Here is a 26,041-nt window from a genome sequence, read left to right on the forward strand (position 1 = left end):
GGATAAATTGCAAGCCTCTAAACTGCACTCATACATCACTCATGGGACAGACTGTGGTCTTTGGACAGCTAAGTGTTGCTTGGATCGTGACACTCCTTCCTTACATCTGCTCTTGTTTATGCTATATAAACTGTTTTTTAACTATTGCAGTAAACGACTTGCTATTAATAGTAGAGACCAGATTAAGACTGAAACAGTTAATCAGGTAAGGGGCTCAGTGACTGCAAGTGCATAAGGCCAAACGCACATGGAGAAGACGAAGCAAAAGCCTAGTACCTGATTATCTCTTGCAACTAGGTGCATTAGAATCAATTTTATGTTGACAGTAGTGTGTATGGTTTTCTTGAACCACAAACACCTATACTTGGATCCGTTGGACGACAAAGCAACACATAACCCTGAGATAAAGGAGAGGGCAAACATTACCCTTTTCAGGTGCATCCAGTTATCTTAAGAGGGGGGAAATCTCTTCAAAACTGTTTATTCTCGATCGGGTTACACCTCCGCAATGGCTGTAGTTTAAATTCGCTTCTTTCACGGTAGAGGTGATGTGATTCTCCCCGCCGCCATTTTTAGGGAACTGCCTAGCAAGAGACAAACTTTGCTAGCTGCTGCCTACGTTAGCAGCTATCGACTTGGCCAGTAGTCCGGTTGCCTGCCATCTCGTTGTGACAGTTAACGCTTGGCAATCGTTAGCCAGGTCAGCTAGCCTGGCGTTCATTTATATTCTTATTCCTGCTGCCAGACACTACGGATGACACGAAACGGTTATTGCAACAGCAAACAATTAGTGAAGACTTCAAGTTAGCGAACCCATCTATATTTGGGTAGGGCAATTATGCAGTTAGATTAGCAAATTAGCTTTGCTAACTTAACAGCTAGCGAATCCACACTTTGATTTCTCAGGGCTGCATTGCCTGTCTGTGATTTAGCCACCTTGCGCTGCTGTGATCAGGGCAACTGGGTTAATCAGCCGTTTACATCCTACCTCTCAACCTGTGTGGATTCCTTTTTGCCAGGTGAGTTAATCGCTAACTTTAGCTTTTTGCTAACGTTTACTTAGGGGTGGTATATTGGTTCTCCAACAGTACGTTATACGTGGGGGTTTATTTAATCACATTTTAGCATGTGAGCTAGCCAGCCAGATATATCGCTATTTGCCTGCTAACCAAAAGTTGGTGTCACAACTTGTATGATCTGTCGCATCGATTTATTTCAGTGTCAATTGGGTAAGTCGAGCCACCCATTGTTAGCATTAAGGTGTTTGTTTTGAGTGTCAGTTTGACAGACTTGTCATTTATATAAATATACTGGGCTAAGGCTAGGCAGCTAAATCTAGAGTGATTTGATGTAAATAATGGACACACATTCACACCTAAGAAGTGTTAGCTAGATACGTTAGCTTGCTAATCCGCTTTATGCAACTATCGTTGCAAGCAGTGCCACTCCCTCGGTTTTGTTTTTGTCCGTTCTAAGCTGTACGGTAACGCTAAGTCAAGCTCGGCATAGACGATGTCTGTTTAGGAAGTTTTCTTATTCGAATGGGGTATCGGGGGTCACAAACTGTATGAATAGATAGCTGTGTGATGGTAGATGACATCGGTCAAGTCGTATGTGTCGCACGTAAGTTTCATAGCCTGGCATTTTGTTTACAAGCAGTACAAGCCAGTAGTGTTTGGTCAGTCATTACTTCGAGCAGATCTATCGGCTGCTGAGGGCATTTTATTCTTTGTTTTTTCCTTTTTCCCCCTTTTTTTTCTTTCTTTTTTTTGTGCGCTGACGTGAGTCGCATTCCTTAGCTTTCTGTGTTGATATTGCATAACAGTGGCTTCCATTCAGCAAGCGACCCCTCTGCTGGTTTATATGTGACTTTGCCGCTTAACTTATGCATGACACAGTGGACCAACTTCAATGTAAGCACCGTGAATAACATCACTTTTGTGGCAGGTTATATTTTTCTAAATAAGATACGCTATATTAAAGTAATCTTCCAAATTTGGTGTCAGTAGCTTGGTAACTCATGTGCCATAACACCCACACTTGTATGAACTGTGTGCTGTGTATATGTGTATTTATGGATTCAAATAAGTAGCAGTCGCCCTTTTCTTTAAAATGCAGCCTACATGCTAGTTCTGAAAGGCAGATAGGACTTAACCTCTTACTCTGTGACCACAGATATTTTCCTGGCTGCTTGTCCCTAGTTTTAATGTACTGTAATGTGTTGATCTACACACCTGTCATTTCTCCATTTTCCTGCACCCTTGTTACAACAGTATATGCACAGGCTGGAGCAGCTCTCTTCACTTTCAGGATCTACCTGCTTGTTAATGATGAGTGTTGTGCAGCTGATATTGGCTGAGGAACATCTCAATGCAAAATAAGCTTTTGCAAAGCTATTTTCTTCTTTGCCAAATTTATATCAGAGGGTGCTGAATAATAATAATAATTATTGTATCCCAAGAAAAATGGATTAGATGTTAGAGCAAAGCCTGCCTTGCTTTCATAAGTCTGGATGTAAGACCACTTGTAAAAGTCTGCTACCACAGAACAAATACTGGTTCCATGTGGTTTTCCAAGAAGATCCAACTGTATTTTATATATTTACATAACATAAACCAAACTTGGTGTTTTTATTGTAATGCTGTCATAATTTTTGGCTTATCAAATAACTGCCCTCCCTGTTCAACTCGGTAGGCTCTGCCAGCTGCATGCCAATCACATTTTTTTTAACTTGTTCAACCGTAAAAGTATGACTCACAGATAACTTCACTCAGAATTTAGACACACAGGTAAAGTAGGGTCAGTTAGCTGTTGGTTATTGTCTTTTAAGCAGGTTTGTTTACAGTAAGAAAACTATCGCTCATGATTGTGTTTTAATGTAGGATCGCTGAATTGTTTGAAACCAGATGAATCACACTGTGAGGAAGGAATAAAAAGGTCCAGTAGGCATGTCTATTTTTATTTATTTATTTTTCCTGGTAATAGAAGACATGTTTTGCATAATTAAGAATATATCTGCAAAGTGAGTGGCTTGTACTAATTCAAATTATCGGACTATCATTCACATTTCAGTCATGTTCTTATCAAGTTTAGTCCCAGTTTTCCACTTTAATCCAAATCAATTAAAGCTTTTAGCAATTCAGTTAAAAACGTCTAGGTTACACTCAGCTCTAGAAGCCTTTCTGCCTCATTTGAGAAACTACATCCACTGAGATGACTTTGTAAATTTGAGTGTTTGTGTGTCTGGTTCAAGTGTCTCTTACTGAGACAGAATTTGGTACATTGTCGCTGCTGCTGTCGTGACATTTATTCCAACAGGAGGGGGGTAAATGGAGCTGTGAGAGAAATGGGACGGTTCAAATCCTCTTAGTGTTTGGTCACTTCATTCCTCTCTTCCATCACTGTCATCTCTTTAGCAGCAGAAAATGGGATGTGTCGCTGTTGAAACTGGGCAGCTAGAGAGTTTTCACTTCCTCCACTTAGTGAAGTCCACAATCTGTAATCAGTCTGGGAAGCAAGAGCGTGGACACCGCACCCTCCATCTTGGGGTATAGAAACATGGCGTGTAAGACTTTTGGATAACACAACTCATGTAGGTCATGAAACTAACATTTCTTCTGAACAAACAACTGTGATGTTGCAGTGTTGATGAGGTAGTGCTTTTATTCAGTATCTGATTAATGATCAGTGTAATTCAATACCTGAATTTATTGGCTAATTCTTGATATATGGCCTTATTTATTTGACTTTATTTATTTTACCTTGCTTATTGGCTGACTCTAGCACATGTAGTGATTTTTATTTTATGGTTATCAACTGTCAACCTGTTTTGGAGTGGGTTTATTAGCCAAAGAGGAATAAACATGTGCCTGATCAGTTTACAAGATGAATCACCCAAGTGCAATCCTTTTTTTGAATTATTTAGCAATGCTGCATTAAGCATCGTAGTGAAAGACATTCTGAAAGCATATATATGAAATGACATGTGTATCCTTCCATATATAAGCCTAGTATGCATATGTTTACGGCATAACTGATACAAACATAATCAAAGTGACCACTGAATTCCCTCAGTTCACCCACAGCAGATTGCAGGTATTCCTGTTAATAACATTATTACAAGGGCTGTACATGAGGTGAGGGTGTCGTCGGTCAACATGATTAAAGCAAAACACCCATGTAGGTGTACCATTGATGTGTATGTTTCTGTGATATTTTGCCTGTGTGGAGGCTGGGATTCCTCAGCACATTTGGAGGAATAACACCCTTTTATGTTATTCCTCAACTTGTACTATATTACAGTAATAAAGTCATTGTCATCATGAAATAATTGTAGCTTGTCTTCATAAGCCCTTGAACATTTAGCTATTAAGTAACAAGCAGTTAATGATAGTAATTAATGCACTTGTAATCTGTTTTTGGCTGGATTTTTTTTTTTAATACGTTTTCCTGAAATTTATGGAATATTGTTAAAAGGCCAGCAGACCACAGGATTACTCCGGTGCTGCCCCTGAACAGCTAAGAGAAATTCACTGTAAGAATCAATAACCTATTTGATTATTTATTATCCCCCACATTTCTTTCTCTGCCTCCCTTCCTCTGCGCTACACCTTTTGCTGCTCTGCTTTTGTGGATTGGTTGCCTCTTCATTTGGCGTCTTGCTTATTTTACAGTGCAGAGGAAATCAATTCACATAATTCATCAAGAGAGAATCCATTTTCTCAAGCAGAAACCAAAACAACTTTCAGTGCTTTTCTTGAACACACTGTTCTTATGAGTGATTACACATGCATACACACATCCTGCAGTGTAGTTCATCCAGATTTAGTCTTGTGACTTTCTGCTCAGCGTTTAGTTTCAGAGAGTGTAACAAAGAGAGAGAGAGATAAATACCTGATTGTACTTTAGCTTTTTTTTTTTTTTTCTTCCCCAACTTCCATACTGTGATGTCTGTACACAGTCTAGTTCAAGTCTAGTGTAGCTGAATTCTTTTGGGTCCAGCCTTCCTTTCTGTTATATCCTCCCAAAGTGACCAAGGAGTGCAATCTTTTACTTTACGAAAGAATCTCCATATTCTTACTTCATTCAGGGCCGTGTTAACACTGCCAAGGAAATGTCCAGCTAATAAAACCATTGGAATTAAAAGTAGCCAACATTCCTCATAATCCATTTGCAGTAGAAATCTCTTAGCAAGGACAACTGTTTATTTATGCGGGATATTCATGTGATCTATATTTAGGATAGGATTTAATAAAAAGAAAAAATATTAAAGCACAAGATGTTAATTTTAATAAATAAGTGGAAAAGGGGCTTTCTTCCCAAACAATGGGTAAAACCTTTAAAACATGACAACCTTGTCTTTTCTGTGCAGCCGATGATGAATTTATTTGCAGACTATTGGAAGTGAGTCACTGCAAATCTGCAATGTATTTCAGGTTCAGAAGTCCTTTTAGACATTATTTGCTTGCATAATGAAACTTACTGACGTTGTAATTTAAAAGCTCAAAAGAAAACTCGCCTCTTTTCCTCATGGCTCAGACATTTAACGACATGCTTTTTGTAAAGTAAAATAAATCATGAAACAAGGAGTTCTTTTTTTTTGTCTTTAAGTTAAAATAAATAAATCACTCTAAGGAGGTTTTCAATTCATGTCTGTAAGTGCTTTAAAGTGACACATTGTGAATGGAAGTACATTACATGTTGTATGGGTCACCTGTAGCTCAGGAGGGAGAGCGGTTCTTCTTTGATTGGAAGGTTGCTAGTTCAATCCCTTGGCCTTTCCAGTTCTTGTCAGTGTCCTTTGGGCAAGACACTGAAGTCTTAAGCCAAGTGAAACACATGTGCTTTGTTAAGGTAAAACAGCAAGGCTGTTGTAGTGTAAGTTTGTAGATCTTGCCGCTGTTGAAAAATGCTGATCAGCTGGATTGGCAACACTTATTAAGATATCATCTAATCGAGCAAAACCTTGAACACTTTGTTGTACAGCTACATTTTTTTCTTTTAAAAAATAGATGTTGAATGTATTTGATTGTATGCTGTAAACCTTGCATGCCAGTTTCCTTGCTTGTATAGTAATATGTTAACACTGCATATCCGAGATCACTTCTAGGAAGTCAGTAATTTTCCAGTAAGGAGTCAGACAGGGTGGCATGTCTTTACAGATTTTAGGAGTGCTTGCTGTAAATAGGGATGTAACGATTATTGTCAAAGAAAAGAATCACGATTTTACGATTTATTATGCGTAAATTCATTTCCCAGCACTATAATGTGTAAAATCCCCTGAACACGTTTTGTAGGTCTTTAAGATTTATTTATTTCTATCTTTAATGTCAACATAACAAAATAATAGAACAATAAAGTAAATTCCATCTAAATGTCCTCTGGTGTGTACATATTAACTGTGGATTTCTCTAAGATGGAAAAGGCTACAGGTCCTCTACCTTGACTTGGGAGGCGTCTTTCTGTAAACTACATTATAATAATGCTTTTGAACATTTCTTTTCAACCTGAGTTAAAAATTTAGAAATGCAGTGAAAACATCCAGCTAGGTTTGACTTCCAGCTGTCCTTCAGCAGAATAGCTGCTGTTTGTTTGGGGCATAAATAATACCACAATAGTTAAAATAAATTACACCACGTATCAGGAATTAAATGTCCTTTCTTCTACTGAATATGACTATTGCACACTGACAACTGAAAGACAAGGACCTTCTGCCAGATCGATTATGTTTGAACATTAAAACTATCTGTCACAAAAGACGTATTTAGGTTTTTGTCCCCAAAAGAGCAAATGACAGGATAACATTTAACTTCTATGTTATGTTAGATAAATATGTCATTTATCCAAACTATTGTGCATTTACCTTTACTTGGGCATAAACAGCTGCTGGTTATCCTGCAGATGGTGAAACATATTGGATGTATTTACTCCTTTCTCTGCAACTTTTTATGTCCTGCTTTACAGGCTGATGAGCCGTCCTCCATAATGACACATTGGTTATTATTATTATTATTATTATTATTATTATTATCTTTAACCCAAAAACAAAATAAAAAAATTCGACAAGGATGTTATAATTCGTTTGTTTGGAGGAAGAAACTCTTCTTCTGGTGTGTTGTGTCTGGCAACACAAGAGGAAACATGCGGATGTGGTGTAACGTTGTTTTCATTCCCTGCGGAAGTTGTACTGATGTAATTCTTATATAATAATTTATATAAAGTGATGATATTGAGGTATCTTTGCGATTAATGAATAGCGGTGTTTAGTACCGTGATTAATTGTAAAATTAAACAGTCGTGACGTCCCTAGCTGTAAATCATTGAGCACATCAGCAGCTCGGAATGATACAAAAAGAGACCCGTTCTTACACCTGTACAGTATTATGAGAGCTTGGTGTACTGTTGCATTTGTCTGTTATTCTTCTTGAAATAGCCATAAAAATTCTCATTTTAAAGGCTTGTCTTTAAAGGCTCCCAAGTAATCTGCATAATAACTCTTTTATAATTCTGGAAGTTTTATATCAGAATTTAAAAAGCATGTGATGCTCTGTTCACTTGAATTCAACAATAAAAGACAGGAAGACAGTTTGTGCTCAAGTTTGTTCCCAGTAACTTTTTCAACTTCTTTCAAGTAAGATTTGTGTTGTCCTTGAGGGTTATATCTTGATGTAAGAGTTTTTCCACCCCAACCCCACAGTCAGCTGGATAGCTTTGAGAAGGACAAACCTTGTGACATTGAGATAGTAGCGTGACTTTAGTACTGCGGGATGCACTGATGTCCGTTGCTGGCTGGGCTAACAGTGCTGCTTGTCCAGGGATAAATTGACTGATCATTTATTTAATAATATGTCTGTTGTTTTGGTATTGATGGTGGTGTTGTGTTGTGAAATCCCACCTCACTTAAGGACTTGGTTGACATAAAGGTTCAGGGGGTTACAAAACGAGTGGTCGTTGGTTTGATTCCTGGAAGATAAGCTGGCAAGGGGCTGTAAGCCAGTCTCACTCTTTCTGGATGTTCTATTTCATTTATGTTGTAATAACAGATTGATGTTTAAGCTGAATATTACCTGTTTGACAATATGAAAACCCAAAGTGAGAATACAACAAACCAAAATGTGTCTGCAGCAGAATAATTTCATGAGTGGTTTTGTTAAAGCTTCTGAAGAGCAGTCTCTCTGTTTTCAGTAGATTGAATTGGTTACATAAATGATCTGTGAAAGAAGCAGGTTTGTGTTGGTGTGTATGGTGATGCAGCATGTACGGAATATTAGCCATATTGAATTTCAACCTATCACTCCACATAAAAAAATAAATTGTTGGATGTTGTGTCTGACAAATGAAGTGCTGTGTTTGTGCTTTTGGAAATGAAAACTGAGGTATTAGCAAATAAAAACAGAAGAATGCAGCGGTTACCTTTTAGGTTGTTGACACTTAAACAGTCACTTAAACGCTGATCGTTGGCAGATAGGTTTCTGCTGCATGGAAGCTGTGTTTCTGATTATCTGTGTTATGCACATGGTATGTTTATCAAGGAGGGAATAGGAACACATAAATAAAAATTTCATCACTCAGAGCTGTGTGTGCATTTATTAACCTTAATAGAGAGGGAGAAAAAATGGGGGAAAATGTATATATTGGAAAGAAAATTTGAATTTAGCTGATCAGGTAAAAAAAAAAATCTACCAATTCCAAAAATTGGCCGTAATCTATATGACAAAACCAGAGTTTGTACAATTCTAACCAAACTTAAGTCAGTATATGGAATGACCACAATTATTTAATACAGTCTGAGCCTATGAAACAAACATCTTTGTTAATTCATTAACTAGCCTTTAGGAAGGACATTTCAAAGCTCTTTTTTGGATGTTTGCTGCCTTCTGTTTTCTGTCTGGAAGATCCCACACTGCTTCAATGATGACGAGGTAAAGGCTCTGTGGAGGATTCTTCTCTCCATAAGACTTGTTGACACCCATTTTCAGCCCAGTTTTTGTGTCATTTTTCATACCTCATCTTTTTTTTTTTTGTTTCCCTTAAGAATAGTCTAATGACAGCCACACCTCCATGGAGACCATTACTGATAAGGATTTGTAAACAGTAGATGTACCAGTTGAAGGAAAATGAGTGAATGTCCAACAAAAATAAAAAAAAAAAAACCATCAGAAAGCCTAGACGAGACCACTTTACCAGGATGTCTGGCTCCTATATATAAAGTAATAAGGGTGACTCAACACTAAGTACAGTTTTGCATCTCTAAACATGCAGCATTATAAAAGCTATATTATAAATAATATACAGTCATAAAAATTCAGCACATAGAATATGTTCAAAATTTTGAATGTGCACATATTTTTAAAAAAAAAGTAACTATCTTGCATGTTATAGCCGTTAATTCGAGCAAAAATGAATAAATCTAGCTTAGCGAACACTATCCTAATTGATCATCCTATACAGCTCAGCCCTCGTTATTGCGGGCCAACTCATAGACATGAAATCAATCCATGTCTGGGATATTTGCATTGACCAGTTATTCCAGTGGCTTACAGATCTGCAGTAATTGCTGAAGCAGTCTAAACAGAAGTATTAGTGATGACTCTGCAGTTTGTCAGCTGTATTAGTGTCAGCACCTGAAGGTGTGGCTGGGGGCGAAAGTCACAATATTTAGAAAATGTGAGGGGCTCTTGACCTTTCTGAAGAAACTTACATCTGTGCTTTCTGTAGCCACTGGCATTGAGTTTAGCTGTCTGGAGACAGGCTGTGGTATATTTAAAGGATGCTTTCAGCGCTCTGTCTTAGCGATTGCAAAACAATGTCTCAGGAATATTTATGTGAACTTTGTTCAGCTGACAGCTTTAAGCGAGGAAATTGGAGATTATTGCTGGACTGGTACCACATTCCAAACTACAAGTCATTCATATGCATTACAATATAGATTTAAAGCTAGATGTGTTGGGTTTTAGTGTCATCAGACATCTGTATGCATATAAATTCCCTGAAGCAAACTGGTCTCAGCCAGTCTAGTGAAACATACATGTATTCTGGATCATTGTGCCATTTGAGGAAATGGGCTATGCATCATACAGCATTTTATTTTTGCCTCAGTTCTGGCCTCTTGACTCATCTCACTTGTATCTTTTTGCTGCTATGCAGGATGAGTGAGTTTTTTCACTCTGTTGCTTACACCCGTGATGTTTCTGTTTGTTCCCTGTCCATCTAGGTGTCCATGCGCTGCTTTCTTAGGCTCATCCATTACTGCAAATGAATCTTCGGCTGTTTTGGTGGAGCTCAGCACCCAGATAGTCCCATCCCCTTTGTGTGGGTGGTAAGGGGACTACATAAACCAGGATGCCCTCCTCTGTAAGGGCAGGGAGCCTGAAGGATCCGGAGGTGGCTGAGCTTTTCTTCAAGGAAGATCCGGAGAAGCTTTTCTCTGACCTCCGAGAGATTGGCCATGGCAGCTTTGGCGCCGTCTACTTTGTACGGCAACTACATCTCTACACCGACTCAAAACACACCTTAGTTTACCTGTGGACTAAAGTGTAGATGCTAAACGGGGAGCTAATAAGTTTTGTAGAGGAAATCTTTTTGTATCTGATCAGCCGCAAGTTTAATTTATTTGAATTTACAATTAAAGCTAATCGCTGAATCTGATACAGCTTACACTGGGAACTTGTAGTGCATCCTGATTTATTTATTTAGTAAAGATTAGGGATAATCTGGCCACTATAACTTTGGTTATAAAAAACAACACGTCTTTGCTGAAAATAATGTACAGAGACTAAAGGTTTCTATGCATGTTATTGTTGAAATGTATACAAAGAATGTATCCTCTGTTTCCCAGGCACGGGATGTGCGCACAAACGAGGTGGTGGCAATTAAAAAGATGTCCTACAGTGGCAAACAGTCTAATGAGGTGAGAGAAGATTGATTATGTTTGCATAATGAATCAGAACTTGAACATAACATTTAGTCTATTTAGAGAACTGATGGTCACAATGGAAACTTGATGAACAGATGAAGAAATAGCCGATTATCTAAGCAGTTTAAAAGCTACGGAGGTGAAAAGAGAGCCATTAGATTTGTTGTGGGAAATGCAAACTACAGCATCTTTTTTTTTTTGTGAAATTTTCTAAGTTACATTCATTAGGTGGCTTCTTTAAAATATAAATTTAAATTGAATTATTTTCAGTTTTACAGACCTCACTTTAGCGTAACTGCTCCTTGTGTTGTACTTAAAACAAACACATGTTTGCAGCAAAAACCCAAAGAAGCAGCAAAAATAAAGATCCAGTCTCCGGGTAGATGAAGAGTTGCTGGACTACAGTATTAAGTTTGCATTTCCTCTTGAAAATAACTAAACCTCACAGTCCCAACAAGGTCATCCATTTATGCTCACTTTCACTGTTGTTGTCCCACTTAAGGTTAAATCTGATGATGATTTCAGATTAGCTATAATCAGATTAAACATAATCTGTCAACAAAACCACCTTACTCGTGTTTGCACTTAAAGACAAGATTGCACACACACATAGTCACCTGTATTGCAAAGCATGACCAAATTTAATTCCCTTCTATACCCAACAGAAATGGCAGGACATTATAAAGGAGGTGAAGTTTCTCCAAAGGATTCGTCACCCCAACAGTATAGAGTACAAAGGATGTTACCTTCGAGAGCACACAGCATGGGTAAGTCGTCATTCTGTAATCTATGAAAGCCTGCAGAATGTGTACTATTTTCAGGGTCATTGTTGACTTTTTTTTTTCTTGTTTTAGCTGGTAATGGAGTATTGTCTTGGCTCAGCCTCTGACCTGCTTGAAGGTGAGTGGAAAAAATACACTTATCCACAAGACATGTGATACTATCTTGGTTCTTAAAAAGACACACGGACATTTGTGTGCCTTCATCAGCTGATGTTGATTGCTGCCGCAACTGTTTTTCTCTCCCACAGTTCATAAAAAACCCTTGCAAGAAGTTGAAATTGCTGCCATTACGCATGGTGCCCTGCAGGGGCTGGCCTACCTTCATTCCCACAACATGATCCATAGGTGAGGGATTTAACTTGAGCTAAATTGTTACTTTAAAAGATATCTGCAAACACCACATCCAGCATTTAATTTGCCTCTGCTCTCATAAACTTGCCTTTTTCTCTCAGGGATGTGAAGGCAGGCAACATCCTGCTGACTGAGCCTGGCCAAGTCAAGCTGGCAGACTTTGGTTCTGCCTCCATTGCCTCACCTGCCAACTCCTTTGTGGGAACGCCATATTGGTAAGTGAAAAGTAAAGTACTTATGTAAAATTTTGACTGTCTAAACATTCACCAATCAAGTATCAGCTTAAAGAAGCATTGATTGATGAGATGAACTTGACTATAAAAAGAATTTGCCTTTATTTTTGCATATTAAGGCACAGGTACAAACTACCAACTGACTTATTCAAATGCTTTTCCTGGTGTGATTATTTGTTGAGTATGTTATGGTTTAAAGCCGTATCCAACATGCTTATTCAAAGGAAATAAAACATGGGGGTGCTTTTTTGTATTTATGCAGCTCAGATCTTATACTACATAATTAATCCTAGTTTGTTTTGTGAAGTAATGCAAGTGTAATTAAATCTGTAGAAAGTATGCTTTACCTAGTCATAACACTATCATTTACAGGGACATTTCTGTCTAGTTTGGAAAATAAAACTAAGGCAGTGAAATGCAGGTTATTAAACATGACTACATCTGGTAAAACAAGCCAGTAATATCCTTTTCTGTTGCTAGTAGTGGAATTTTTACACTCCATTTTTCTATTTCTTACTCCGTCTTTCTCTATCACCCCATTCAGGATGGCTCCAGAGGTGATTCTAGCTATGGATGAGGGCCAGTATGACGGAAAGGTGGATGTCTGGTCCTTAGGGATTACTTGTATAGAATTAGGTAGGTGACAACCTGTCTGTAGAGAATGCGCACAAACGTCATCAACGCACAGAATTGTGGGTGTACTCTCCATTTTTGGTGTACCCGCAGTCTGTTTACATCGGTTCAGCAGTGGCTCTCATCTTATCCATTTCCGTCTTATTCCGAATTTCTGACAAGTATTTCATCTTAATATTTTTTCCCTGCCAAGTTGTGTATTCGGCTACAGCAGCAGCTTCGCAATCAGCACACAAAAAGGGAAATAAACTGCGGATTTTCATCCTCCGTTTCCGTCTTGGTGCAGTGAGTACGTTAGATAAACACAGCACAGAGAACAGCCGACTTATGCAAAAACTTTTCCAGATGATGGGCTTCTGGCTGACCGAGGTTTGGACATAAAGGACAGTTTTGGGTTTAGTTGAGCAGAAGTACAGATGGCTGCATTTACGTGTCAGCTATGAACGGATGATGAGAAAACAGGTGAGGTGGTACACCTGAGAATTCACGTACAAAGGGCTAGTGGCTGCAGATGCAATAAGTATGTGACTTTAAATGCAGCCGTACCGATCTGGATGAAACTCCGGTTTATAGGTTAGAACACCTCTTTCCTCCACCAGTGTTCTGTCAGACATTCAGGACTGTTCACTCTTTTCAGGCGTTTCAGAGCAGATCTGCAATCAGATCTCGTAAAGTTTTTTTTCTTTTTTTTGTATATTAAATTCTTTATTGTTGATTCATTGTTGTAATAAATAAATATACTTTCTCATATTTTTGACGGCTTTCATAATTTAGTTTCTTTTATTAAACAAGATGTATTAAATTAGTTAATTCTGTATATTTAGACATATGTCTTTTCATCTTATAATATTTTAATTTATCATAAATGAATCCACACAGATAAATGATATATTTAATTTTGGAATCAAAATATCAGAACTGTAAATGTTTAATTAACATCTAAAATTTCAGTATGATGGTGTAGTTGCAGCCGACAGTTTGTAGACTCCATCTGTTTGTTAAATGGCAGCATGAACATTTAATGATCGGTAGTTTTCCGATCCATTACAAGTTTAGGGACAGCAGGTAAACACAGACATCTGAGACTGAAACCAGTGGCTACACATCTAAACCCTTCATTGTTCAGCAGATTGTAACAATCTAAGTTATTAATTAGTGTTTCTGCATCGTAACGACTCTTCACCACTTGTAAGTTTTATTGCTGTAAGGTTGTTTCCTTTCTGCTTGTTTTCATCATGTTTTTAACACAGTTTACTAATGAGAAACCTAAATAGTGGGATGGAAGCAGTAGCCGGGTGTCCCCAAAATGGTGGAAAAAGCTGCGGTGATGTCACATGTGCATTCTCTATAGTGTAAACTTAGCACTAAAACTATTTAGAATAAACATACAGGATTTGTTTGCTGATTTGTTTGATGTCTGTGCAAGATGTCTTCTCTTCAGTCTTCCAAGTTAGAGAGCTCACTAGCTAAACAGTCCTGTATTTTTACCTCGGATTAGTTGAAACAGTTTTCAGCTTCTGCTTAAATCCTTTAACTGCATGTATTGATAACCATGTAATTTAATAAGAGTACGTTCATATCAACTCCTGTCATTTCTGTTCCAGCTGAGAGGAAGCCTCCATTGTTTAATATGAATGCAATGAGTGCCTTATACCACATAGCGCAGAATGAGAGCCCTACACTGCAATCCAGTGAATGGTGAGGTGTCACACACACACACACATTATTTGTCTGCATCTTTCTTCATTTATTTGCAGACATGAGAAATATAAAGATGACATTGCATGTTACTGAAGAGGCTCATGTTGAATTTCTCATTTTGTTTTCTGCATTATTGTGACGGGCGTTAACCGGCCACTTTATTAGGCTCACCCTGCTAGTACCGGGGTTGAACCATATTTTGCCTTTGTACATGTCTTAATTCTTGGCGGCATGAATTCAACAAGGTGTTGAAAATATTCCTCAGAGATTTTGCGCCATATTAACGTGACAGCATCACACAGTTGCTGCAGATTTGCCGTCTGCACATCCATGATTAGAACCTCCGTCCCACCACATCCCAAAGCTGCTCTATTGATTTGAGATCTGACTGTGGAGGCCATTAGAGTACAGTGAACTCTCATTGTCATGTTCAACAAACCAGATTGAGATGATTTGAGTTTTGTGACATGTTGCATCATCCTGCTTGAAGTAACCATCTAAAGATGGGTACACTGTGGTTGTAAAGGGATGGACATGCTAAGCCACAGTACTCCTGTAGGCTGGGGTGTTTAACTGATGCTGATACAGTTGATACAACTATTCTTCACTGGATATTTTCTCTTTATTTAGACCATTCTCTATAAACCCTAGAGATGGTTGTGTGTGAAAATCCCAGTAGATTAGCAGTTTCTGAAACACTCAGACCAGCATATCTGGCGTGAGCAACCATACCACGTTCAAATCCCCTTCCATCCTCATTCTTAATGTTCAGTTTGAACTTAAGCAAGTCATCTTGACCAGGTCTATATGACTAAATGCTTTGAATTGGCTGAACATCCATTTGCATTAACAAGCAATTTAATTGAGTTAACAACCTAATAAAGTGGCTGGTGAGTGTATATTTTGCACCTAATAAAGTGATGCTTTCTTTTAATACAAGCTCTTTGTACAGGTGTTTGTTTTGTTTTGACATAATCTTTTTTACCATCTTTGTTCCAGGACGGATTACTTTAGGAACTTTATTGATTCTTGCCTTCAGAAAATCCCCCAGGACAGACCACACTCTGACGACATGTTGGGTGTAAGTGCACGCTCACTCTGAACACTGCTGCACAGAAACAGAGGGCAGGGTCAGTGTGTTAAGATGGGAGTTTGACAGGCCTGCTGGTGATAAATCTCTCTCTGTCTCTCATGTTTGTGCTCTGTTCTGACCCCTGCAAGCTTCTATTTTGATTCACTAATCCTCTATTTCTGGATTCACACACACACACACACACACAGAGTATTCACACACTCAAATCATGTACAGGCACAGATCTGGATTGTTCTTGTATAAAGAACACAGATGTAATTACTGTAGTGATGTGACTTTTGCTTCTGTCGTTAAGTAACTGAGCAGCTGTCACTTAGGCCACTAATGGACTCACTCTTGCTAATGGAAGTTGTCCTCAGGGTATGGAAACACTGCAGATCTTCTTTGAATTTCAAGGTCCACTATTTTAATAGTAATTTTTTTATGTTGTTTTAACTGCCTCATACAAGCTTTGGAATTGTGATTCCACAATCGGTACAGATGTGTGTGTTACATTTCACTTTCAAATGCTGACTGCAGCGTGAAGAGGCGAGCTTTAGTCGTGAATGTCAGAGGATTTAATTTGTATTATAAATCAGCCAGATTGGATCAGCAATTTCTTTTGTTTTTCCTCTCAAAAAAGCAAAGTATTGATATTTGAATCAGACAGATGGTGGCAAGATTAAACAGCCATCATCAACTATCAAATTTACCTTTCATTTAAATCATGACCTCGCCCCACTACTGAAGCTAAAAGACCATTTTACATGTTGATTCGGAGGTTTTTTTTTTCCTTTGATTATTGGATATTTTTCCACCATTACATTTGCAGGTTGTAGAAGCTCCAGCTACTGACGTCCCCATTAACTCTTCTGTGTTGTCTCAAGATAACATTAACATTTCATTAACACTTAAAATTAGTTTTATTCATTATTTTAGGGTTCTCCTTTTTGTTCTCTTTTCCTTCTTCTGTGACTGTCTGCATGATGATTTTTTTTTTTCTCCGTCCAGCATGCATTTCTGCAACGTGAACGCCCAGACTCTGTGCTGATGGATCTTATTCAAAGAACCAAGGATGCTGTGCGAGAGCTGGACAACTTGCAGTACCGCAAAATGAAGAAGATCCTCCTTCAGGAAGCTCACAATGGGCCCACCACAGAAGCCCAAGATGGAGATGAGGTGTGTGAACGTTTTTGTGTTAAAATTGAAACTAAAGCAGCAGTGCAAGAATTAGATTTGCATCGGTGTAGAAATTAATTTGTGATTTTTATTTAGTGAAAATAATGAAGCATACATTGGTTTTTGTGCATGTCTGTCTGTCCATCTGTGCTCTGTGTCTTTCTGGTGTTCCCCCTCTCTCTCTGTCTGTCTCCCTTTTTGCTGTTTCCCTGTGCTCTCCGCTCTGCTCCAGGACCTGGAACCAGGAGGGGGTCGGACTGGAACGGTAAACAGCGTTGGCAGTAATCAGTCCATCCCCAGCATGTCAATCAGCGCCAGCTCTCAGAGCAGCTCTGTCAACAGTCTGAACGAGGCAGCCCAGGACAGTCGCAGCGAGCTGGACTTGATGGAGGGAGACCACACTGTCATGTCCAACAGCTCTGTCATACACCTCAAACCGGTGGGTGAAGTGAAACCAGTGACACTATAGCTGGAAGGTAGAAACATTTAGTTAGATTTGAGGTTATACACATTGTACTCAGCAGTCAAAGCAGTTTCACAAAAAATACTTAAGTGCTGTAATGTTTCTGTACCGTTCCTATTCCAGTAACTAAATGGGGCAATCATACCTCTGGAGAATATTTGTGGATTGCTGGTTCATTCTTTGGGTTTTACTGAATCCCACCTCTCTGGTCTGTCCCGTGTCACAGCTTGAAGCCAAGGTTTCTTTAGCTTTCTTCCAGTTTCTTCTTTGTCATAATGGACATGCATTGTTCCAATTCCACTACTTACTTTTTTGTTCTGAACCTGCACATATTTGTTTTGCTGCTACTCTTGACACCAAAGTAGATTTTGCAAATTGTGACCAAGGGTGCAGTCAGAGGGGTTGCTTGGCCTTAAAATCCGACTGGCTTCCCAGGTGCCACCCCTAATATGAAACACCAAATTCTAATTAAGTGTAAACTGACCTTTACCTGGGTATACTTCAGATGCCCAAGTGCAACTGTATGCAGCATGGTATGTGTTTCTATAGGTTCTACTTCAACACTACCATGTTTTTTTTTTTTGGAAACATTTACTGCTGGGTTGTCATGACTACCTTTCCTTGGTTTTATAGCACTATATTCAGTACCTGCAGCTACCTTTCTGTTACCTTGTTGACCAGCAAAGCTCACACATGCAGGTGTCTCCAAGGAAACCATCACCTTTAAAGTAACTTTAGAGAGCTGCTAGTCCTGGCTTTCAAGAGACAGCAAATGGAGCACTAATCTTGATTGTGTGAATCTGGTTTTCCAAAAGTCTAAATAATTTGATTATTTTCAATATTTACATATTGTGAAGGGATTTTTTGTGCACTGAAAAACTATCTATTCTTTTGTTTTATCTGTCCAGGAGGAAGAGGAGAGTCTCTCCGGGGAGCAGGCAGCCAGCAGTCAGCCTACTGAGCCTCAGGCAGCGCCAGCTCAGGCCCCAAGGAAGCACTACCGCAACAGAGAGCACTTTGCCACCATACGCACAGCATCACTTGTGAGGATGCACTTCCTTATTTGCTAATTTACTTTCTAGATTATATAAATTGACTGTTCTGATATTCTTATGTGTCCACATGTTGTAGGTGACCCGTGAGATGCAAGAGCATGAGCAGGATTCAGAGCTGAGGGAGCAGATGTCAGGGTACAAGCGCATGAGGCGGCAACACCAGAAGCACCTGATGGCCCTGGAGAACAAGCTGAAAGGGGAGATGGATGAGCACAGGCTGAGGTTGGACAAAGAGCTGGAGAGTCAGAGGAACAACTTCACCCAGGAGATGGAGAAACTCCTCAAAAAACACCAGGCAGCGTTGGAGAAAGATGTATGAAGACAATTAAACAAACACCACACTGACAATGCAATTACAGCATTTTCACTGCATGTTTCTGCAACTCAACTTTTTAGTTAAAGACCTTTGCCAACGATGAGAAGAAGTTCCAGCAGCACATACAGGTTCAGCAGAAGAAAGAACTCAGCAGCTTCTTGGAGTCACAAAAGCGAGAGTATAAACTTCGCAAGGAGCAACTCAAAGAGGTAACACACATCCCCACCTTAACACATGCACAAACTTTGATCATTTTTTAAATGGTTTGCCATCTTTAATGTAATAAATCATCTAAATTCCTAGTTGTAAATGTTGTCTCTTTTAGTTGTGTATTTGAAGGAAACTCTGTTGCAATGTTGCACTAATGTATCTTGTTGAATGTAAAGTATACATGGGAATAGTTTCAACACAGTTGTGTCTTTCAGCATTAAAAGTTCAGAAGTTTAATTTTATTAAACTTTTGGCCGGAATGATCAATCAGGGTTCCTTCAGTTGTTTCAACTAACATTGATAAAACTAATTAAAAATGGATCCTACCCAAATAAATGATCCTGAATCAACATAGTTTTGGTTTATTAACAGACAAAATAGATAAACTGATCACTCAAACGCTTGTATCTATCTGCTTGGTTTTGTAAACATGAAGATGTTGTCTGTCGTCAAGTCTGTAATGAGTCTGTAATGTAATGACGACGACTGCATGTCATAAAGAGTTGGTTTGATTGATGCGTTTAATGCAGGAACTGAGTGAGAACCAGTCGACTCCCAAAAAAGAGAAGCAGGAGTGGCTGTCTAAGCAGAAAGAAAACATTCAGCATTTCCAGGTCAGTATTTTTCAGATACTATGCACTCTTTAAGACCAGGTGCTAACTGATGATGACTTTTCACTGTGAAAACAATAAAATATTAGTAAAATACATATTTCAGCCAATAAGGCCTTGGTGCAGCTCAACTTGCACTGCTGGATTTTCAGTTTTTAAGTTATTGTTAATATGCTATGTTTCAAACTTCAGGCAGAGGAGGAGGCCAACCTGCTGAGGAGACAGAGGCAGTACCTGGATCTGGAGTGTCGGCGGTTCAAACGAAGGATCCTCATTGCTAGACACAATGTGGAGCAGGATCTGGCCAGAGAGGTAGATGGAGACACGAGAACCAGAAGGCTCGCACTCTTAATTTGTTCTGTTTATTCTATTTATCTGACCACTCTCACTTTTTTGGTTTTCAGGAGCTGAACAAGCGGCAAACACAGAAGGACCTGGAGCATGCAATGCTGCTCAGGCATCACGAATCAATGCAAGAGCTGGAGTTCAGGCACCTGGGGACGATCCAGAAGGCCCGCGCAGACCTGATCCGAACCCAGCACCAGACAGAGCTCACCAACCAGCTGGAATACAATAAGAGGAGGGAGAGGGAGCTGAGGCGCAAGCATGTCATGGAGGTTCGACAGCAGCCTAAGAGCCTCAAGGTACACAGAGTTTTGTTTTTGTTTTTTTTTTTTCTAAATGCCTTTTTTCTCTCACCCAATGGCAAAGTATAAACGCAAAGCCTAAAGGTACTTAAGCACCATCACTTATTCCTGTTTTACTTCTTTCCTTGCTTTAGTCTAAGGAGCTCCAGATAAAGAAACAGTTCCAGGAGACATGTAAAACCCAGACCAGGCAGTACAAGGCTCTCCGGAACCATCTGCTGGAGACAACACCCAAGTCTGACCACAAGGCCGTGCTCAAGAGGCTGAAGGAGGAGCAGACCAGAAAGTTGGCCATTCTGGCTGAGCAGTATGACCACTCCATCAATGAAATGCTCTCCACACAAGCTGTGAGTACCTAAGGGAAAAAACTTATACACTACCATGAATTAGTTTTAACCAGGTGATTAAACATTTGTAAGTGAAGAGGGGGAAAAGCACATTGTATACTAAGGTACAATTGAAACCATTAAGGTACAATTGAAACCATTAAGGTTGGTTAGTGCAGGCAGGAGGAACTATATAAGCAGAATTTTCTTTAAACATTCAATTGTCAAATTTTAAGAACTGGTAAAAAAAATTATTTTTTATTTTAATTAATTATTCTTTATTTTTTTAGCAGTATTATTAGAATATAGCTACTCTGATTCAGATCCTGGATAATAATTAAAAATACAGTACATACTACATCCCTCAGACATTGGACAAAAATAAACATTACAGTGCTTGCATGATTATTTTTTCCTATCTTTAACTTGCCTACCTCCAGCTGCGGTTAGATGAGGCTCAGGAGGGGGAGTGTCAGGTTCTAAGGATGCAGCTGCAGCAGGAGCTGGAGCTGCTCAACGCCTACCAGAGCAAGATCAAGATGCAAACAGACGCACAGCATGACAAGGAGAGGAGGGAGTTGGAGCAGAGGGTATCTCTGCGAAGGGCTCTGCTGGAGCAGAAAGTAAGATGAGACTTTGTTTCATGTTCTCCTAACTCGTGTCAGAACGTGTGTGCATAAGTTAGAGAATGACAGGAGACTTTGTTGTAAATTGCGATTATGCTCTGTGTTGATTTGGAGACTTTCTGACTTCAGAGGCATTTTCCTATGATGGGGCTGCAAGATTTTTGAACACTTAGTCATATTTCAGTTTGGAAGTTGAAAATGCTTGTGTTAATATTATGCCTGTAATGTTCCGTATTTACCGTTTTACTCCCTCAGATTGAGGAGGAAATGCTTTCCCTGCAAAATGAGCGCTTGGAGCGGATCCGCTCGCTGCTGGAGCGCCAGGCCCGAGAGATTGAAGCTTTCGACTCGGAGTCCTTGAGGCAGGGCTTCAGCAACATGGTGCTCACTAACCTGGCTCCCGATTCCCAGGGAGGCTGGGGTGGAGGAGGCGGAGGAGGCCAGGGGGGTCAGGGGGGAGGCCACTGGCCCGGAGGAGGTGGAGGAGGCGGTCACCATAGTCATCACCACCAGGGGGGCTCCAGCTCACAGCAGCCCTGGGGCCACCCCATGCTAGCTGGGGGCCCGCCACCCTGGAGCCTCCACCACCCCGGAGGAGGGAGTCAGAGGGGCAGCCAAGGAGGCGCGGGAGGGGTGAGGAACAGCCCACAGGCTATGAGGAGGACGTCATCAGGGGGGAGGAGTGAACAGGGCATGAGCAGGAGCGCCAGCATCACCTCTCAGATCTCCAATGGATCCCACCTGTCGTACACTTAGAACGCACACACAAGCAACACAATAACTGTCTTAAATTTTTTTGCTCTGAGGCAACACACACATACCACACACACATTTACACACATTTGCTGTCATTTCCCACAATACAATCCATGTCACACTACACATGACAGAGACTGGGTTAATGTCCACCATCACTGCTCTCTTGCATCAGTGTTCTGCTTGCAGCCGTCTGTGGAAACCCCAAAGAGTTGAGACCAATCCGAATTGGCTGAGGGCCATTTACAGTGTGCCACGGTACCACTGTGTCATTTTTACCAAAGCCTGCAGGGCTGTTTTATGTACTTGTTTTTGTCATGTTATCATGTCTCTGTTGTGATATATTAACCATGGAGTTTATCCAGAGTTGTAAGCTTGCAGCAAGTTTGTTTTATGCACACATTGGCTTAATTAGATATTTGATGTTGTGGTTGTACATAAACATGTTTTATAGGGACTGTTGATGTTTTCAGAGTAACATTTACAAATTTATTAATGTAAGATGCCATTAGATCATTCAAACATCAAGATTTAAATCCATATATTAGTGTGTTGTTAATGTGCAGTTGCAGGCAAATAAGATGGCAGAAGGACAGAGAGGGTGGAACAGAAAAGGGAGCAAGAGTGAAAGTTGTTAAGGATTACAGGATTGGTCAGGAGTTTGGGGATGTTATGAATAGCTTAAAACTTGCAGTCTTTCATCCCATGAAAATACGCATAAAAGCTTCATGCTTTCAGGTGCTGGTGCCACATGAGTTTTCAGTTCCTGGAGTAAATAGTTATGTGAGGAATGTGAAGAAAGCTGCTAAGATGCCAATGGTAAGAGGTACAGAGTCAGATTTCTACGAACTATAAATGCCATTGTATTGTTTTATATTTACATATATTGTGCCAGAGAGGTTCACTACAGTGTTGAGTCTGTTAACACCACAAGGCCATGTATAAATAGTCATTTCTCCTGCACGCTCAGCTCTGTCGGCTCAGCTCTTTGGTTTCCACACACCTCTGCTCCCTTTCTTTCGCCTGCCCAGCAGACAGCCAGTCTGAGGTAAACTGTAGCCATATTTAGTCCACAGTCCTCACGACAGGGATGGGCTTCAGCAGCACCTAACCTCAGCTTGAATAGTTTGGAATTTGGTGCTCACTCTTCGTTTATTTGCAGTAGTTAACTTATGTAATTTGGCATCGTCTTAGTGATGCACTAAAAAACTGTATGGAGCCTGTTGGCCTACCTCAAGAGCATTCAAGTAGAGCTTAGTCACACGGTGTCGTGGCAGTAACTTGCACTTTGATACAGGCCTTCACCCACACTAATGTTAATCAGATTTACAAAGAAATGCATACAGATAAGTCATTTTCATGCCACAGTCAAACTGTATGTAAACTCAGCTGATGGATGCATGTGTAGATAAAGGGTAAATATTAGAGTTTTGTAAAATGAGCACACAGAGAAAGAAGATTCAAGAGTTTAAATGAATGAACACTATAAGAAAAAGGAGCTCTCTCCAACCTTCTGTTGGTTGGTGACTGCTGAATGTCTCAGTGGACAGACAGACGGACGGATGGATAGATGGATGGATTGGCGGTGATGCTGTGAACTCTGCTGCAATGCTCCTGCAACCTTCCCCAGTCTGACACCCCGCTCTGTCTCACCCCTAATGACCACAATGTCACCATCTGACCACTGATCTCCCTGCCTCCCACCACCTTTTGTTCCTCCCCACCTGAGCCTTTTTGGTGGTCGTCGCCCCCACCCCCTCCCTGATCTACTGCGGAAGAGCTCTTCAAGTGAACGAAAAGAAGTAATGGATGTGTATTATTATATTAATCTAAAAAAAAAAATTATAGAGAAGATGGAAGTTATTGTGAAATGCAGAGCTTATGCATTCTGTGATTTTTTTTCTTTTCTCTTTCCTCTCAGAGGTGGAATGTACAGGCAACCTGTTAATATTGTATAGTATGAAGTTGAACATATGGAAATTTAAATGACAAATCAAAGACAAATTAACTTGCGATGAGGGCACAAAGTTGTGGCTTTAGACCAGCAGTAGTCAAATGAGCGTTCACTGAGTTTTCACTGTCCTACTTGCAGGTGCAAGTTCTGAATCTTGTTACAGATGTTCTGTTGTGAACGATAACACAACCTTAGTTCAGATTGCTTCAAGTAAATGGCAACATTTCTGTTAATAGTATATGAGGATAATTTTGCACATAAATTGAAATTTAGTTAGATGTAGCCTTTGCTTTAGCACTGGCTATGTTATACTGACATTATACCCCTAATAGACCCTGTTTATTCAGGATTTGTTTTTTTTTTTAGAAGACACTCAGGCCAAAAGTAAATGTTTTAGTAACACAGAAATTTCTTTTAAAATTCTTTAAGAATCTAAACTGCTGAAGCCTGAAATATTTGATGAACTCTACAACTCTACAAGTTGCTTTTAGATTCTTGCACAAGACTTAAGAATCTGTTCTGTTTATAGCAAGGGTCACTCTAGGTCTTGCAAGATCCTCTGAGGTTATTTGGGCTTTTATTCCTGATTTGTGCAACATGTGATCTGTTTCATTTAAGGCAGTTTCCTGCTGCCCTTACTTGCCTTTTAAAAAAAGACATTTAAAAAACAGAAATCTTACCAGGCTGCACTCAAAACATGTTGGTTTCCTGTTTTCAGAAACAAAATTCCCACATCATAGTACCAAATTTCTTTAATGAACATTCTCTCCAGCTCCTTAGTGTTTTTATGCCCAAAAGGGTCATTATTTTCCCAATGTTTACTAGAACTACCAGGTTTTTTTTTTGAGGGTGTGGGGGCAGAGTCTAGCTTTAGACCTTGGTCACTCTAAACTGGATCAGTTGCACTGATTGCACAAGTAGCTGACCAGATTAAAGAGTGTACTGTGATGCCCCTCGGTGTGCTAACGGCTGTCATTGGCTGAAAGTAGGTGGGAGCCAGGGTTACGTCTCTGTACAGTCTGTTTTATCAGTATTCCTTTTATCTCTCCTGTCATTTGGTGGATCTTGCTGTTTTACTCTCCCTGTTTCAAAGATCTGTATTAAACTGTATTAAATTGTATAGATTGTGCAAAACGCTGAATGTTGCATAGCAAAAGAGAAAAGATATTCCTTCAGATGAATAAGTGATTTAAAATGTATAAAGAAGACTCAAGCAAAGTTTAGGGGATAAATGTAATATTTTGTTTGTAATTACTATTTTTTGTTGGAAGAGGGCTACTGGATAAAGAATCATCTGTAATAAAGTAATTTTAATATTTTTCTGTCCCGTGGTGTGTTTTTGTGTGAGGCCTGCAAGCTCTTTAACAAAGTTTACTTACGTAACCTTTAAGCTTCGGCTGAAATGTGTGAATTTGTTATACTGTTTCTCTGAATTGTCTGAGGTGTGATGCAACTCTGTTTTCTGCTTGCTTATGCTGCATAACCTTGTTAAGCAGCCAGCTGTATGATGTTAGGATAAAACATTTAAAGCGTGTTGTTTTTTAAAAAAAGAATACAGGGAGAACTGTAAACATTAGGTCTTTTCTTCCTGACTGCACATTTGACAGAGAATGTTGAATTCAGTTCAGTTGGGTCAGTAAAGGCCCTCATACGCCAAGCCAGCAATCAGCCTTTAAAAACATTTGGAGCATCTGCATTTTCTGTGTTTGACAGTTTTCAGATATGCCCAGTAATATAAAATATCTTGGATAATGCTGAATCTTCTTTTGTTAAATATCTTTGTGAAAGACTTTAAGGGACAAATATCTCTGTACATGATTAATGTTTCCAGAGTTACATAAACATAAATTTACCAAAAGATGTGTTTTTATTATTTTATTGAATGTTTCAGAGAATCTCAAATCTGTCCACAAGGAGCTACAAACATGTTAAATGGTGGCAACTTTGAGTGTTAACGTTAAAAAAGACAAGATTAATGGTGGAAATGGTGGGCTTCGGCTCAGAAAAAATGCATAAGGAAGATCCAGCTCTTTAAAAATTGACTGAGGTAGAAAACTGAGCTGTTATCAGGTAATGGCTAATTTAATTTCACTTTGGAAATAGACTTCAGAAGCAGCCTCTGTGGAAACTAACACTAAAATGTACAGGTTTGGAGCTACAGTGGCAATGAAACTAAATATAAGATTTAAAACAATCATTTCTTTTTTTAAA

The 26,041-nt window shown here is 39.4% G+C and overlaps 1 protein-coding gene across 4 annotated transcripts; it reads left to right on the forward strand.

Moving 5' to 3' along the window:
• The first annotated feature begins 534 nt into the window (after nt 1-534).
• On the forward strand, nt 535-26,024 carry taok1b (TAO kinase 1b). Of its 4 annotated transcripts, XR_006012895.1 has the most exons (22): nt 535-1,019; nt 10,214-10,473; nt 10,838-10,909; nt 11,581-11,682; nt 11,770-11,815; nt 11,946-12,042; nt 12,150-12,263; nt 12,826-12,917; nt 14,519-14,612; nt 15,615-15,696; nt 16,699-16,866; nt 17,099-17,305; nt 18,238-18,372; nt 18,461-18,697; nt 18,781-18,909; nt 19,441-19,524; nt 19,714-19,833; nt 19,926-20,165; nt 20,303-20,515; nt 20,935-21,117; nt 21,376-23,678; nt 23,798-26,024. XR_006012895.1 is itself a non-coding variant. In XM_042007828.1 (21 exons), the coding sequence occupies exons 2-21, from the start codon at nt 10,342-10,344 to the stop codon at nt 21,874-21,876; spliced, it is 3,048 nt and encodes a 1,015-aa protein (XP_041863762.1). In that variant the 5' UTR covers nt 535-1,019; nt 10,214-10,341; the 3' UTR covers nt 21,877-26,024. The 4 variants fall into 4 exon arrangements, 3 of the variants coding, with proteins under 3 accessions (XP_041863762.1, XP_041863764.1, XP_041863763.1); XM_042007828.1 differs by having other exon boundaries at nt 21,376-26,024; XM_042007830.1 differs by lacking the exon at nt 535-1,019 and adding an exon at nt 1,128-1,229 and having other exon boundaries at nt 21,376-26,024.
• Nucleotides 26,025-26,041: the final 17 nt, after the last annotated feature.

This window comes from Melanotaenia boesemani, chromosome 15, assembly GCF_017639745.1.
Source record: "Melanotaenia boesemani isolate fMelBoe1 chromosome 15, fMelBoe1.pri, whole genome shotgun sequence".
In the NCBI taxonomy this organism is placed as follows: domain Eukaryota; kingdom Metazoa; phylum Chordata; class Actinopteri; order Atheriniformes; family Melanotaeniidae; genus Melanotaenia; species Melanotaenia boesemani.

Excerpts from the sequence above, each read along its gene's own strand:
- taok1b (XM_042007828.1), top strand. The coding sequence starts at position 10,342 with ATGCCCTCCTCTGTAAGGGCAGGGAGCCTGAAGGATCCGGAGGTGGCT. Across the intron at positions 12,264-12,825 it reads TTTGTGGGAACGCCATATTG|GATGGCTCCAGAGGTGATTC; the intron begins GTAAGTGAAAAG and ends CACCCCATTCAG. Across the intron at positions 14,613-15,614 it reads ACACTGCAATCCAGTGAATG|GACGGATTACTTTAGGAACT; the intron begins GTGAGGTGTCAC and ends TCTTTGTTCCAG.